Source organism: Apodemus sylvaticus, chromosome 4, assembly GCF_947179515.1.
Source record: "Apodemus sylvaticus chromosome 4, mApoSyl1.1, whole genome shotgun sequence".
NCBI lineage: Eukaryota > Metazoa > Chordata > Mammalia > Rodentia > Muridae > Apodemus > Apodemus sylvaticus.
In genome coordinates this window covers 154,222,852-154,239,852 of record NC_067475.1, presented here as the reverse complement: position 1 = coordinate 154,239,852, position 17,001 = coordinate 154,222,852, and the positions used below count along the sequence as shown (strand labels likewise).

Here is a 17,001-nt window from a genome sequence, read left to right as displayed (position 1 = left end):
TGACCCAGACTTATCTAGGTAGTTATAGTTGAGAAGGAAGAACTTAGTAATAGCTTCACGTTCTAATTAATGATATATGTATTTAAATGTTCAATATTTACAATACTATGGTAATAGTATTAGGATACAAATAGCCCACAGTTATTATACTTATATACTTCTTTTAACTTGTCTCACTCAGGAATTCAAACCAATGTTCTAATCTGTCTTGCACACAACTGCGTAGCATAAGCTGTCTTCCACACCATGACCATTATAATTTAGAAGACTCTCAAGTGGTTGGATTACAGACATGGTACAACACACTTGTGTGAGAAATGCACCTGTTTATAAAGTGACTATACATGTCTTAGCAAAGGAAACTTCTTGTCTTGGGACATCATTCCAGCTTATAATCCTATAAAGACAAGCCCATATATCTCAAAATGCATTACTTCTAACTTTGGGCATTTCCCCAAGTGTATACTATGTCATTACCTTCGTATAGTTGAAATTTTTCCAAGCAGGGATTCTTCATCAAGGACACTAAGCCAATTTTCATACAAATCTGAATAAAGTAAGCTTCCTTGTATGTTTCTAATAAAATCCTTTTATAATGAAAAAAACACAAGAAAATTAATGGTCTATGTACATTGTAGAAAATATTTGAAAAAAGTTTTGTTTAAAAATAGGAGGTTAGACCAGGGATTGTTAACTTGTGTGTCACAATCTGTTTGGGGGTTCCATATCCTGCATATCAATAATTCCATGCATTATGCATTATAAAAGTGGAAACTAAAGGCAGGAGCCTATGTGTTTTTACCTAAGAGTAGAAGCAAAGAATCAGAGTTCTGACTGCAGCATCAATGAAATAACCCTACTGTCTATTCTGATTGCCTTTCCTGGTTTTCAGTCCACCCTACTACCTGAAATCAGGGATATGCTTTCCAACTCACAGCCTGAAATTCTATATGTCTCAATGGAGGTCAGCCGCTCTGTGGGATATCCAGACAGTAGCCTAGCATGACTGCTCTCTGAGAGACTTCACCCAGCAGCTGGCTAAAACAGATAGAGACCCACAGGGAAACATTAGATAGAGCTCATGGACTCTTAGTGAATAATTGAGGAAAGAATTCAGGGCCCCGATCAAGATAGGGACTCCACAAGAAGATCAACAGACTCAACTACCTTGGACCATTGAGAGCTGCCAAGAAGTGAACACCAACCAAAAAGCATACAGAAGCTGCGCTATGACATATGGCATATATGTAGCAAATGTGCAGCTCGGACACCATGTGGGTCCCCCAACATTTGGAACAGGGTCTATCACTAAAACTGTTGACTGTCTGTGGAAACCCCTCACCCAGCTGGCCTCAGTAGGAAAAGTTGTGCTAACCTTGAAGAGAATTGATTTGTCAGGGTGCAAGGATAACACATGGGGACCTTGACCTGCTCAGAGGAGAAGGAAAGAGACTCATAAAGGATGAAGAGGTAGAGTGTAGCAGTTTCAAGATGAAAATTAATAAATAAATGAATGAATAAATTGGTAGTAATAATAGTAATATTAAAAGAAGAAAAAATGAACAGTAAGTATTAAAAAAACAATAAAACAAACAAAAAGCAAAGTGTTCTTTCTGAAAATAAAAAACCATCCAAAAATGACAGGGCCAGGAAATGCTTCATTCTGATTGTATAATTAGGTGAACTTGTACTTTCAGTTCACAGAGAGTAAAGTTGTAATATACATATATGCCTCTGGGTACACCTGGAATAGTGGTGAACTTCCTTACTTAAGCACACTGTTTTACATGTGAGAATGTCTCACAGTTTCACATCCATTCTTAAAACATGTAAATATTCAATTAAAATGTGTAAATATTCAACTATTTAAATTAATTGTAAGCAGCAACTTGTTTGAAATGCCACAATTAACTTTCACATTGTATCAAGGATAGAAATTCAGACAAATGGAAGGTGCCCAGGTGTTCCTGTACCTTTAAATTGCTGTGAATACACATGACTTCCAGTTACTGATCTTCACTTTCCTCCCTGTGATGTGGTCCCAGGTTTCTGGCAATGAGAGCCAGATGCACTTGGCAAGCTCGAGGGCCAAGGGGGGATCATTTGTTACCATTGCCTAACGTTATTAACCATGGCTACTCTCAGAGCATTATCTTTTCTCTAGATGTCTGGGGCCATAGCTCCAGTCTACTTAGAGGCAATCTCAGATCATGCCCCAAATAAAAATCAAACAATGATATTTGCTCTAGAGTTACTGCTGCTCACTGAGAAGTTAAGCATATTAGACTACTTAGAAGTAAGTTAGGCTAATTCTTCAGTATTTGACATGGGGTTAGGATGGCAATATCAGGAAAAAGTGAAAATACTGCTTTATTTTTTCTTAGAGAAGGAAAACAATTTTATATATCTACTGGACATAGATATTGGACTGGATATAGAATTGGCAACATGCAATTCTCTCACATTACAAGTCTGTGGTAGAACAGCTATTTTGTACTGTTGTTACTTAAGTTTTTGTGGTATGATTTAAGACAAGCATCGTGTAAAACACACTTTTATTACTATTATTACTTGTTCTATTATTAATTCAGGTGGCATAGTTAGAGAGGTGAAATCAGTGGGAACATTTGTAATGCCAAAAAAAGCCCATCTGATGTATGAGAAAGTTAACCTCCAACATAAAGTGTTCACCTGTGTCTTTGTGATGAATCTTTGAGCTTGTCACACTTTTACCTAAAGTGACTCTTATTCGGAGATCATGTATCCATAGTTCAAGAAAACTGTCATGATCTGGTAATCTCAAGGACAGAATATGCATCTCTAGAGGGATGCTGAATGTTGGTGATGCAAAATACTGCCTTACCTTTAAAAGGTAAGCTACTGTGAGTACCGATTCTTGGTCCCAATTGATGTGTTGCTCAGTATAGATCTTATCCTTCAGGACCAAGTGTGATCTATCGGAAATGGATTGGAATACTTCTTCTGATTCTGGTCCTTTTTCCTCAATGACCGATATCATATCCTGTGTGGAATAAGGACAAGCTTCTATTATAACAGATCCAAACAGCTAAAGCACAAATAGGTCTTTGAAGGTAAACCAGAGTCATGGCAATCATGGATGCATAGCTACAACTGAAAGAAATGAAGAGGACATTTCACTTTTTTCTTTTTTAGCTTCCAAATATATTTCTTTCCCTAATCCATTTTTCCCAATTTGAATCATCAAGGGTTTCTGGTAATTAAACAACCCTCCAGATTGAATCACACTTCTAGTCACCGAAGCATTTTGGTGAATGGTGTTCTCTTACTTTTTCTTTGCTTTTTGAAGTTCTTTCTAGAGCATGCCATTCCAAGTAACTATTGGGATAGTTCTCTTTCAGAGATCACATCACTATTTGGCTTCCTGTCTACCCTGACCTCTACTGTGAAAACTGGCATTTGTGTTTTAAAGAAATCTTTCCTTTTCCACTATACTTCTGAGACTTTTATTTCCTTCTTTGGTGACTTCTTATTTTAAACCATCCTTATCGAAAGATGCTGTCACATTTAAGAACCCAAGCAATTTTCAGTTGTTCTACCATGGTTTCACTCTGTAAAAATGAGGACCATACACAGATTTACTCCATGTTTTCTTTCATTTTAATTGATTACATGATTACAGTTATTGATGACAAAATTATCCTGATCTAAAATACCTAAGGAATGGGCAGTAATTCTCATGTGTCTAACATGATAAACTTGTTCACGTGTGGCATAAATTCCTGGCACAGGCATAGAGCTAAAAGAGATGCTGGACAGTAAATGAATATTTCCAATGGAAATCTAGAAGCATATTTAAGATAGACTAAGCCTATTAGGCGACAATTTCATAGAATGCAGTAGTATAAAAAGATCAATGTATAGCAAAAAACATGTATATATCTAATTTATTGTTAATATCAGATAGTAATCTATAGATATTTTTGATTATAAGATTGAGTAATACCAGAGGCAATAACACCAAGGTAGACTCTAGAGTAATATGGAGTCCTAACACAGTTCAAAATATTGATAGTTGGGCAATTCCAAAGATCCATTGCATCCAACAAGCTGGTGAGTTTGGGTCTTTGCTGAAATCAGTGAAAAACATGGGAATACTATTTCTTTTCAAATTTTCACTTTTCATTAAATTAGAAGACTCTAACTTCAGTAGGTTTTATTTCTACTTTAAAAGAATCTGACCTCATGAATAGGTTATCTGTATATTCATCAGTTTGGTGAAATAGTTTACTTAGAAAATAGGTTCCCAGAAATTATGGGAAATAGGACAGGTTTAGAAACCCAAAATGAAACAAACTCACAAGTATAGAAGGTAGCATTTTGTCCAAGCATATAAACCGTGGACAAGTACGAAATACTTGGTTTTTTGGTGGTGCAGTAGGAGTTTGAGAAGTTGTTTGCTGGGTTGCATTCATATTATCTTCTTGAGTCTCTGATTCTAATAAAGGAATAAAATCATTATTTATTGTAATTGAACTCACTTAGCACTTGCATGACCTTCACATTTTATAGCCTGCATTACTTATGCTTCACCACAAAGACACAGAAAAATAATCAGTATTATAACATTTATAATCATGACATTACTTCATAAGGCATTGGATATCTAGTTGTATATGGCCACAGTTCTAGTATACCTAGTAGTTTTAGGGTTTGTCTTGAAAGGTAAGCATATAGGTATTAGATTCAAGCGATGAAATAGTACCAATTTTTTAGTCCACCTGTGTCTTTCTGGCAGAACTGCCATGGCCAAATGTAAATTAACAATAGTATTTGAATTTCACCACACAACTTGCCTGACTGCACTTTTATTACAATCCTTGGTTTCCCCCTTCACAACCCACCGAACTGAGAGCTCAAATCTGAGTTCACAGTGTCAATGAATCCCATACTGGTATATTAGGCTATATTTTAAAACTTGCATAAAAGAAAAGCATTTTGGCATGTGCCTTTATACCCAGACCTCAGAAGCTGAGCCAAGATGATCTCTGCGAGTTTGAGGTCAGTCTGGTCTACACAGTAAGATTTAGGACAGCCAGACATTTCAGGTAGAGAAAACCCAATTTGGTATTGAATTGCTATTCAATGTATAATACACATCTAAATTAATACCCTTTATATCAAAGTAAGTAACATATACTTAGTCAATTACTCTCATTTCTGGGATTTACCTTTTGCATAAATTCAGGACCAGTGCAAAGAGGTACCAAAATATGGAGGGAATCTCTTGCAGTAGGAAATTATAACACACAGGTGAAGTGTCCCTTCACATGGTTTAGCAAATTCTTCATTGTTGTTTGTTATAAAATTCATAGTTCAGTGCTAAACGATTCTAACTTTTAACTTATAGTAGTAGGACATGTATACACACCGTTAGTGCCCTCAGAGAGAGGAGGAGCCACTTGACTTATTGCTGGTTCATCATGGTCAGGGGTGTATGTCCTCCCCTTGGGGCAGCTGCTGGCTCCATGTTCTGGTTCATTTCGGGTGATGATATTAGATGTAGTAACCTGGTCACATGAGGTATTTCCTCCGGGTCCATGATAAAACGAGGTTTCATACCATAGTGCAACAATATCTAGCCCGAACAGTTTCGGAGAATTATCTATGAGGAATGTTACGAGAGAAATCTGGGACAAAAAAAGGGCAAACAAAAAGGGTCTCTGTCATTTTGTATAGTTACAAATCACATTTTATTTAAGAATTTGGGAGGCTAAAAGTATGTACTTTAAAATACTGAGATAACGTTAGCTTTAATGAAGTATCGAGGCGGGCTTCTTCTTAGAAATTTAAAAGATGATTATGAGATCAGATATTCAAGTGTGGTCATCACAGTCCAATATCATATAAGAGGATGATTTCCAATTTTCACCCTGTGAGGCCCAGAATGTTATACATATTGTCCACTTGATTAACCTTGCTTGTCTTGGACACATTCATGGCTGTGCATATTTGTAAGGATGCTTAAAGAAAAGCACAGCTAAGGAGGGAACTTTCTACTCAAAGGTCCCATGGGCTAACTAAAAGGCAAGAGACAGGCAAACCCATCTATGGGGTAACATTCCTATTTCCCTGATGGTTCAGTGCAAATGCCATGGTAACAGCTTGATCCTCAGGTTTATTATGCTGGGAATTAATAAAATAATGCCTATGGAAGAAACTGGATAGTTATGGATCTGCAGTGTTTGTTTCTTTGTAACCCTTTTTTTTCCCTTAGGATATTTGTTCCTATGCAATATGAGGAATACTTATTCTCAATTAGGCTGTCCTATAATATATTCCTTTCAGGTCCCAGGGCAGTTGGTCAATTAATAGTGAATCAGAAGCTCAAATACTGAGAATCAAAATAACCATTTGATACCAATACTGTAAAAATTCTGGTACTTTATTATAATATTTGAAAGGCAGGTCCCATAGAATACTTTACTCTATAATTCTCTAAACCAATGATAACCAGCATCAAGAGGTCAAGGCCATATTTAATTACAGAAATCAGGAGTCATAATAACCATACCTGATAAAAATGATCCAAAATTGCATTACCTTTGTTTTGTTGAGGAAACCATCATGAAAACAAGTAGCATTTTACAAATTCTACACTGATTACATCAGAATTCATTCTTGGTTGGTGAACCCAGTACCCAGGGTTTTTTTTTTTTTTTTTTTTTTTTCATTTCACAGCATTTATTCTCACTGGATTCGTCTAAGGATATTCTAAGTCACAACTGACAAAAAAACTGCATCATTGAGCTCAAATACCTATTCATATTTTACTTACTTAAAATGCACCAATGATTCTTCCTCTCCAAAAGAAAGCCATTCAAACATGTACTTATTTTACAAAATGAAGCAAAACCAAAGCCAAAATCATCATCATCAACAACAAAGTAACTCAGACTCTGAGGGTAATACTGTCTTTCTGTCACATTGTAAAGGCTTATCAAAGCTAGGCTTAAAGTAAATGGCCAATTACCTTTTTGGAAATATCAGTAGCCAGTACTTTATTTCCATATCTAGGAAGGCATAAAAGAAATGGCGCTATTGCAGCAGAGAGACTGTATGCTGGCATGTGGTTTATCGAGGAATTTCTGGCTATTTTATTTAGAATTCTAAACATCTGTCTCAGGAATGCAGCATTCAGTGGCGGGAGTTCTTCTAAAAGCCTGAACAAAGAGACAGTTATGTTAAAAACAAGTTTACTCAATTTATAAATATAGAAAAGGGGAAAGTAATTATATCTTTTGAAATGACCTCCATAAATAAAAGGAAAGTAACAATGTATATTCAAAATATTGCTTAAATGTTTTTCCAGAATCAGGGTAGGGGTGGGGCCAAAATGACAAATTTAAGTGTAGTACAAAACTGATAATCATAAGCATGGTCCACTGTGACTCCCTAAGTCACACCTCTGTTTGCAAATGTATTCCATGTTTGTGAACAATTGAAACCTTTTGCTGGCAGCATTTTTACTGAATATTTTTGGGATATATATTCTCTAATGTGTATAAGCAAATATTACTTCTGTTTGGTTGATGTTGTTCACACAATTCGCCAGCCATTACCTCTTTGCTGTTGATAGTTTTTCTTCATTGCTGACCATTTCGGGTATGGAAAGCCAGTGCTCATACAGCTGAGAGGTCAATAGACTGCCTTTAATCATTTGAAGAAACTCCTTATATAGAGAGAAGAAATATTTTGCAGAAAACAAATTATGGAGATTACTGAAAACTTATTCAACTCTAAAATTTCGGATAGTCCCAACTTTCTTCACAGCTCCCCGACATTCCCCAAGGTAGAATGTTGACTGATGTGTAGGGCCAGTAAGATTTGTCCATAAAAACTGGAAAACTAAGAGCTGATGTTCAAATGTGCTTGGATTGCTGAAAAATCTCTTTTTAGATCGAAGTCCTCTAGTGGACAACTAAGCGAACTAGCATACCTAAGAGATCAATACCTCAGACCAAATACTATTTTTACATGACAGAAATATACAACGATGATAACTATAACAAAGAAACCCATATTATGTTAGTATCTAATTTCTGAGGTGCAGAAAATCATATCCACTATTAGAAGCATGGGAAGATATGAGGTCATGGCTCTTAGAGAAGGTCATATCACAGTTTCTCTAAACAAGCATGATTCCATAGTCTGTTCCAAATATTTAAGATAATTTTTACAGATAATGTAGCTTGCAAAGGTACTCTTGGCAATGCATGGAAACTATTATGGAAAAACCACAGCTATTCAAGGTACAGAAAACAAAATATCCTGTGGCTTCAAGCCAAACTGCATACATAGTATACGCTAACTCCTAAACCCTGGGCTGCAAACATTGGTCAAAAGAGTCAGAAAGATTATATACCAGAAGATCAATAAATCTGCTTTGACATTGGGAGTCCTAGAAATGTGGGAGAGGCTTCACATTTGATAGTTCAACAATGTAATATGCTTGTCAAAACAATTTCTGAACAAAAGTCATCAATGTTAGTAATTCTAAATGGGAATGAATAAATCTTGTAAAAACAAACTTCTAGATAAAGAACTACATGCACATACATATTACAAAGAGTGAGGAAATTTGTATTTCTCAAAGGGAAGCCCCTAATTTGTAAGCCAATCATAGTTACCTCAGAAATAGTTCATATACTACCAATGATAATGGACTTATTAGGTTGTTTGAACATATTTGTGGGCTCACTTTTATCTATATAATAATAACAGAAGATGAAAATGGGCCATGTATTTTAGCAGAAGTAGGAGTCTAAGGGGAAACAAACTTAGAGCAAGGGAAAGGAAGGAGTGAAATGATGTAATTGAATTTTAATTTAAATAACAAATAAAAAGTATCATTTTATGGTGGTGAAGGTATGGCAGACTGATTAAGAATACTTGTTTCACAGCCATGAGGCCCTGCATTTCTGTACCAATATTTTGTGAGATATAGACAAGCAGATTATGACATCCTACTTGATATGTGTAGCAAAGAGTTACATGTAGGAGTCACATTCTCTATACTGAGGAAGAGAAATCTGCTTCTCAGAAAAACAGTAGTGCAAGACAGAGAATGAAGAACTCTGGCAGTCAAATGCATCTGAATTGGCATGCCTACCAGGTGACATTCCTATGCAAGTATGAAGTGACCATCCACATGGCCACATGAGAAAATCAAAGGAAAGATACTTTAGTAACTTTACTGCTCATTCTGACTGGATATTTGTTTGAGTCCCTACTCCTTATGTGATGAATAGCAGAAGAACCTTTTAGCTTACCAGATTTCCCTCTTATGTATCTACTATCACTCAAGGGAATGCATGATGAAGGAAACTACTCATGTAGACTCAGAGGAATCCAGAGGCTATGTGATGCTAGGACGATCCCTACCTTTAGAATCCAGCTTGCCAGGTGCACCGAGTGTTTTCTTATATTCACCTTTTGCCCAGAGTCGAGTTTTTCTTTCACTCCTTTGCACAATACATCACTAGGAGCTATACTAAATATACCTACTGCTGTAGGGCCCTTTTCTCTTAAGAGGGAGAGGATGTCCTGAGAGAAAGAAAGGGAAATACCAGTCACTCTTTATGCAGTGCCCAGCACTATTGGCTCAGGAGAAGCAGACCAATGGCGTGCACAGGTGCAGTGAAAGGGCTGGCATGGGCAAGAAGGACTGCAAACTGGTTTGGACTCTCAATCTTTACTTGTACAAATCCCACCCTACTGTTAACTCTGAAAGATCAGGCAACACTGGTCTTTTTATCAGATTTTTCCTTAGGAAAGCCAAAAGTGAATCATGTGAGTCCTACCAGAATTTCGGTGGGCCATTTTCCATCCTTACAGATCCAATTCAACTCTCTACCAAAGAGTTTTCCCTTCTTCTTAACTTTTGGGACAGTGTACCCTTGGTCCTCATGGGGCACATAGGCCCTGGGGAAGCATCGTGTCCTATAAGTTCTTTCCTTCTTCTTCAGTATTTCCGTTGATTCTAAGGAGGAGATAAGATCATTACCTGGAATCCTGTAATATGGCCTTTTAAAAAACCAAATTTCAATTGCATAATGTCCCTGTTGTCATGGATTAGGCGTCCTGTAGCATCTTTATATTCTTCTTCCCTATACTCTACATTGTTATTAATCTGTGAGATGTATCTAAGACATGATCCCATGGGAATTCTCACAAGATTATGTTGCACTGCATCATAAGATAAATGATATGCAATTGAGCAAGTTCCCTGAACTATGTACAGGCAGTTGTATCACTAAGTCATATCCATTTTCATAGCTACCCTCATTTTTATTCACAGCAATCAGTTTTATATTTTCTTCAAATGTCATAGTGAAGCGCTTCCAATTCTTAGATTTCTTGATGAGCTTTTAGAAGGACCATTGTTACATTTCTATCATCAGCATTATTCCTCCTTCATGGGAATGCATACATGACTGCCTGTTTTGTCAAACTCGGGACCCTGGTTCCTGTAGTGTAAGTTCAAAGCTGAGATCAAAGTTTACTTTTCTCTTCAAAGACATCTTTTCAAAAACTAGACCATAATGAACACTTATATGGTACTTAAAACAAAAGTATTAAAAGTAAATAAAAGAGTCATATAACAAAATATAAATTAAACGGTCTTTCTCAATATAGAAAGTTTTGACTATTTGTCCAAAACAAAATAATAAGACTGGAAAAACACAAGTAATATGATACAGTCTGAATAGGATATATCAATTTTAGTGTAAGTATGCATCTGTATAGACATGTATTTAGGCACACATATGTATACACATACATACACACAATGACTTTTTTTAGAAAAGCAAGAATTTAAAGCAATGAAGGGGATACTTAGGAGTAATGTGGAAAATAATAAAATAATAAAACAAGAAAATATTTTTGGAAAAAAATGTCCTTAAGACAATTTCAAAAGCCCCAGAACTTAAGTATTAAGTCTATTTGAAATCCAACTGCAGGTGTAGAAGACACACAAAAATATGCTTTTAGTGTAATTGAAAATGAGATTAGAGTCTGAGCTTGGACACCAAGGTTACTTCTACTTTAGTCTGACACAGATTATATCCAGTTCCATACATATATCCTTTCTGTGCCTCTTACAATAATTTAAATGCAGTTCTTAGGTCATTCTCTGCTTTAATCATGAAACAACATGAAATTGTATTCTAATGAGATGAAAGCTCTGTGCCCACACACTTGTATACATATAGCATCTTGGAATTCCAGCTTATGGTGACTATCTGTCTGGAACAAATGGGATATTCTCCCAAAAAAATCAAGTTTAGACTTGATGTCAGAATATAAAGATCTCCGGCTAGACCTGGGGCGTATTGTATTGGGTTTGTTTTCTGCAGTGCCCTTCCCGTAAGCAACAATGTCAACATGCATTGATATTTTATACAAAATTGAAATGGCAACTAGGAGGGCACTTGAAGGAAGGTAGACGACTTACTCTGCTGCTGGCTTATAGCTGAGTATCGGGGCTTTAAAATGAATTGCCCCTCCAAGTTTAGGTCTTGCCTAAGCAATCCAGGCAAGAGAGGAAAAGCTGTAGAATTTTTTGAATTTACTCTACTGTAGGTGTGTTGAAGGTGGGTCATTATGACCTCCTGTAGATACTCATAACCTATAAAAAGAAAAGAATATAAATTGAAACTAATCATAATGAGTGTGAGCTTCCAATGGGTTTTGGCAAGCACTACTCTATTTTCTGTCTCAACTTTCTTCTGGACAATGTAGACTGTCCCTAAGCATTAGGAGAATGACATGAATATTATGATAAAGTAAGGATGTGTAAGCTGAGAACTCTAAAATCAAGGAGAAATTTTTCAATTTATCACTTTATTTAGATCCACATGAGCACATTTGTTGTTTCTACTTTGACAGTATTAAGACCTGCCTGTTTTAGGTGTATGGCCTGTAGGTTGAAATACACATTCAAAGTGATAGTGAGACACAAACAAGAGCAGTAAGTTCTTGGGATTTCTGAAAAATTCATGATGTACAAAGATCTTCCAAATTTTAGAATTAAACTGATATCAAGTTCACAGATTTCACTCAATAAATTTATTTAGAATGTGCCAATCCACATTTGTCTTTTCACTGACTGAGTACTGCTATTGTGTCCATCATATAAAAAGCAAAAAAAGCAAAAAAAAAAAAAAAAAAAAAAAAAAAAAACTGGATGATTTTGGCCCATGCTTGTATTTTCAGCACTCATTGATTAAAAAAGTAAGGACTGGGAGTTTCATACCTTCTTGGACTCAATAGAAATATAAAGTCAAATGTGTCAGTTTGGTTTGAGCTGGTTATTATCTAGTGTATTAAAATCCTGAAAATAAATATTGAAGAAAAACAAAAGTAGTTCAGTTTCAGTTTCCTTCAAATAATCAAAATATTGCCAGTGTCCTTCATAATACATGAGAAAATGTTGAATAACAAAGTACTCTGATCTCTAAAAAACATTGTTACTGTCTCTTTTCTGTAGTTCACTTTATGCATTCAAATTTCACATTTTAATTAACTTTTAAAAGATAATCCTTGCAAGCACACTTAATGATCTCAGAATTTTAATTGTTATCCAAATGCTTCTGAGCATTTTATTACTCTTATTTATTTGGCAATAATTTAGCTAGTGAGAAAATTTTTTAAAAAGACAATAGAAGGAACACCAGGTGATTCAGTCAAGGAGTCTCTAGTAATCTGAATATGATCTCTCATTCAGTGGGGAAATTGCTTGTCATAGGGAACTGCATATTTCACATGGACTCACATATGGCCACATTTACAATTTTCATTACGAAACAGAATCTACATAGTTTAAAATAAAGAGAATATGTTTGTTTATAACATGTACACTTTTATTAAGATGGTCACAAGTCAGTGTAAAGGACAGCTCTGCCTGACTCATCACCTCAACCCACACCCAGGGAGACCAATGCCTTCATACATCAAGTTGCAGCACAAAAAAGTGGAGCCCACAATAGCTGACCATGCAGAAGCGAAAAACAAAAAGAAAGAAGTACTAAGGCAGAAGATTTTTTAAAAAGATGCAGTACACAATTTACACAGAAGCAACACTGTCACCTTCCCAGTGAGGACTCAGGTAATGGACTTAGCATCCTCCTCTTAGGAGTGTGGGTGACTTTGGGGAGGGGGAAGGACTTCCTGTAACCATATATTTCATGGATAATGGAATGACTTTTAAAAAGAACAAAAAGAAAAAAATGTACAATCAAAGTCCACAGACACATTGTAGAACTTTGGGGGATGTTTGCTCCAACCTACCACTGTTCCAGATTTTAAACCCTGATCAAAAACTCCAAAACAAAGCAAATTGAATAAGTTTTAAACTTGCCACATTTTTTTGCCACTTACATGAAATCTTTGGACACACACACACACACACACACACATACACACACACACACAAGTCTTGTGACCGCAGTTTCCTCAAAGACACTGAATTATTCTTTGAATGTGTTTTCATTTAAATTTTAGACTTGTTTCTGTTTGTAATTGTTTTGCTCAGATGTATACTGTTGTACCATATAGAGCCTGATAACTGAGCAGGTCATACCAGGGAATTTGATCCCCTGAAACTATAGTTTTGGATGCCTATGAGCTATCATGTGACTGTTGGGAATCAATGAAAAATTTCTCTAGCTAGTAGGATTTTGTGTAATGATTACCCATTTTTTGTTGTTGTTACTTTCTTCAGAAATGATATATTCAGAGTTTTGTTTTTCTTTTTAGGAAAATTAAGTTTCTCAAGTGAAAATCACAGTAGAATCTGTTATTTTTTTGTCAGCTCACAGACTCTATCTTAATGAGGTTATCAATGTGCCTGAAGGCTACAATGAAGTTATTATAAATATAATGAATGGCATAATATTTAGAAATTTTGTTTTAGTATGTACTTAAATGTAAATCTAAATAATGAAAATCTGAGATTTCAGGGATAGACCATTGAACTCAGCTAGTCCTTCTTTAGATTTCTCTGGTACTTACCTTGCAGTGGTCTTGGAGCTTCTGCATGGCCAGGATGGAACCAGAGCTGGTAATCTCCATTGTTCTGAGAGCCAAAAAGAACCAACTGTCACAAATAATCTGACAGTAGAATCCTGTATAATATAGTGATTTTCTTTACTTACAATTTCCAGCTCTCTAGCAGGAAAATTATTAGGACTAGTATGAATGGCATATATTCTGACCACAGATTTGAGTCATCAGGACTGATTTCAGAAGAAAATCAAGAAGTACTTGCCTTTCCTCTCTGAAGTAAACTCCGTCTATTGATCCACCAAGAATACTGGTCTTATTCTTATAGAATAAGAAATTGCATTCGGCCATCAACACTAACCAAGACCAATATTATTACAAAATGACCCACAAGGGTCTCTCCGTCTATCAGTGGGATATTGAATATTGATTTGACATGAACACACAACCTTGAACCCATAGAGTCATATACTCACTGTGATTATGATGACTTGATAAAGAACATTTGAAAAATATAGTTATTTCAGCAACAGTGAGAAAAATAGCCAAAATAAACCCCAAGAAACAAAAAACAGAGAGGCTTTGAGGGTGCCTAGGAGTACACACAACCATTGGCTTTCATTTAGCGATAACCATTCTGTGGAGAAGATGAAGATGGGTCTAACCTGGAAAATAGGCCAGATACTGGAAAGAAGTTCCACAACATAATTATTGCATACAGAATTATGGATCCATTGAAACAATAATATAAATAGAACATTCTGTTGAAATTGCTAGCAAACTCCAGGATAATATAATCTAATTGGAGTTATCATTAATTGTACTTGCTTGTTGATTCATGAGTAAATCCAAGAAAGTGTGTCATAGAGTTTTTAAGTATTAAGCTAAGGGACAAAAATGCATTCAAGCAGACACTCAAACATCTACTCACCCAAATATAGAAGGAGAGAAAGAGTAAGAAAGAGAAAGAGCAATAGAGACAGAGAAACAGAGTGACACTCTCTGTTTCTCAGATACTCATCATACGAACCCACAGGAAGTGATAGAGAGATATATACACATATACAGTGAAATTCAACAATACACACACACACACACACACACATATACACCCCACACACAATAACATAGGGCTATAAGTTTCCTTTCTTTGGAAATGTAGACAAGAAATTCAAGAAAAAGGTCCCTCTCTAGATTATTATATTATAGATGCCTTTACTTCCAAAAGGAGAAGATTGTAAAATATGCAAATTTATCATGATGAAGTTTCATCTGTATAATTTATATGCATACACCTTTTCAGATATGTGAATCTCAAAAGGAAAATTCAATTTTAACCCCAAAGAACTTGAAAATAACTTACGGGTATTCTCATCATTGATAGTAACTTCATAATTATTTCATTTACTGTATCGATGTTTGTTGCTTTTATGCATAAAGGCTATGAAAAGTACAGAGAAGAATGGTATAAAACAATGTTGAAGCTCATAAGTATAAAATTGGTTATTGTCTAATCATTACTAATAATCTAAAATCTGTAATCTAACTCTAATATAAAATAAACATTTTCTTTTCTTCCCTTGCGATATCTCTGGAAGACTTTCAGTCTAACATATTTATCACAAAATTAACTATGTGGATACTTGATATTCAAACATTAACTGTAACAGGTTGTGTATAATAAAGCAAGACTGAGTAGCCGTGGGTGCAGGAGCTCAGCATCCTGATTATTCTCTCATTATGTCAGCAGACAGGTAGGGGGAGGGTGGTTGGAATAGAGCACAACCCTTTGCTTCCTCCCTGTTTAGACTTCCATCACTTACATCCTTACTTTCATGTACACCATGTGTACAGTTCTAGGAAAGTCAGGATGAATAGCAAAACTGCAATAAAAAAAGAAAAGAAAAACAAAAACAAAAGAAAATGAAAAACAAAACAAACAAAGATGGGTGATTACTCTCTCCATGTCAAGCTGTGTATATAGTTAGATGGTATACAGACATACAGTAATGAAATCTGTAATGGTGATAGAACTAGGAAATCAAAATGAGCATTTTAGAATTCCTCTATTGCTTTATGCTCCCAAAACAAGCAAGGTGCTTTTATTTTTTGCTTCTCACAGCTAGAATCTTCTACAAAGACCCAGGAAGACAGCAAGAAGTAAATAGCATGAAATAAAATGATAGGAATCTGAGAAGATAGCACTGATGTACTCGAATTCTAATATATTACTATAGTGTATGACTGTGAGTAGGTAGGTATATCTTTACGAAGATAGTTTCTAAGGTGTCAGCTATCTGCAATAAGCATTGTTAGTGCCTAAGAAACAGTCCCTTAAATAAGAAACATATCACAAGTGCCCCCTTGCTATCCATAAGCAACCTTGAAACAAGAAAAAAGGAAACCACTTCATAATCCATTATCTTTCACAGCATTTTTATTTATTGTTTTCTAACCACTGGGCATAATCTATTATCCTGAAAATAATTTTGTGTGTGTGTGTGTGTGTGTGTGAGTGTGTGTGTGTGTGTGTGAGAGAGAGTCTTTGTGTGTGTGTGTGTGAGAGAGAGAGTATGTTTTGTGTCTGTGTGTGAGTGTGTATGTGTGTGTGAGAGAGAGAGAGTCTGTGTGTGTGTGTGAGAGAGTATGTTGTGTGTGTGTGTGTGTGTGTGTGTGTTTCTGAAGATTTATCCAAGTCCCTACTGCAACATGACAGGTAACTTGAATTTTATGAACAAGGATAAGGATACCTTACACTAACTAATTTTACATCTTGCTATCTATATACTAAGAATTATGCAAAAACATCTTAGAATGTGGAAGAACATCTCTGATCTTCTGGTGTAATGTAAATAGGATGGAACCAATGTGTGCATTTGCTCAAAATGTAGATGTGGATGAAAATATAGCTCATGGCCCAAAAATCATATATGCTAGAAGGACAAATTCCAACAC

At 35.6% G+C, this 17,001-nt stretch overlaps 1 protein-coding gene across 2 annotated transcripts in view; it reads right to left on the bottom strand.

The window, feature by feature from the left end:
- The window catches only part of LOC127683492 (rho GTPase-activating protein 20-like), a 785,040-nt gene that overhangs the window by 5,426 nt on the left and 762,613 nt on the right, over positions 1-17,001 (bottom strand). Inside the window, exons 1-11 of one of the 2 annotated variants that reach the window (XM_052180769.1) lie at positions 15,410-15,436; positions 14,056-14,119; positions 11,498-11,671; positions 9,843-10,021; positions 9,424-9,585; positions 7,602-7,711; positions 7,013-7,202; positions 5,411-5,669; positions 4,341-4,477; positions 2,864-3,022; positions 478-587 (exon numbers count right to left, since the gene is read on the bottom strand). In XM_052180769.1, coding sequence (XP_052036729.1) covers positions 478-587; positions 2,864-3,022; positions 4,341-4,477; positions 5,411-5,669; positions 7,013-7,202; positions 7,602-7,711; positions 9,424-9,585; positions 9,843-10,021; positions 11,498-11,671; positions 14,056-14,119; positions 15,410-15,424 — 1,559 coding nt within the window. In that variant the 5' untranslated portion in view covers positions 15,425-15,436. Of the gene's footprint in view, positions 1-477; positions 588-2,863; positions 3,023-4,340; positions 4,478-5,410; positions 5,670-7,012; positions 7,203-7,601; positions 7,712-9,423; positions 9,586-9,842; positions 10,022-11,497; positions 11,672-14,055; positions 14,120-15,409; positions 15,437-17,001 lie in introns of those variants that run through there. The other variant, XM_052180768.1, reaches the window with a different exon arrangement.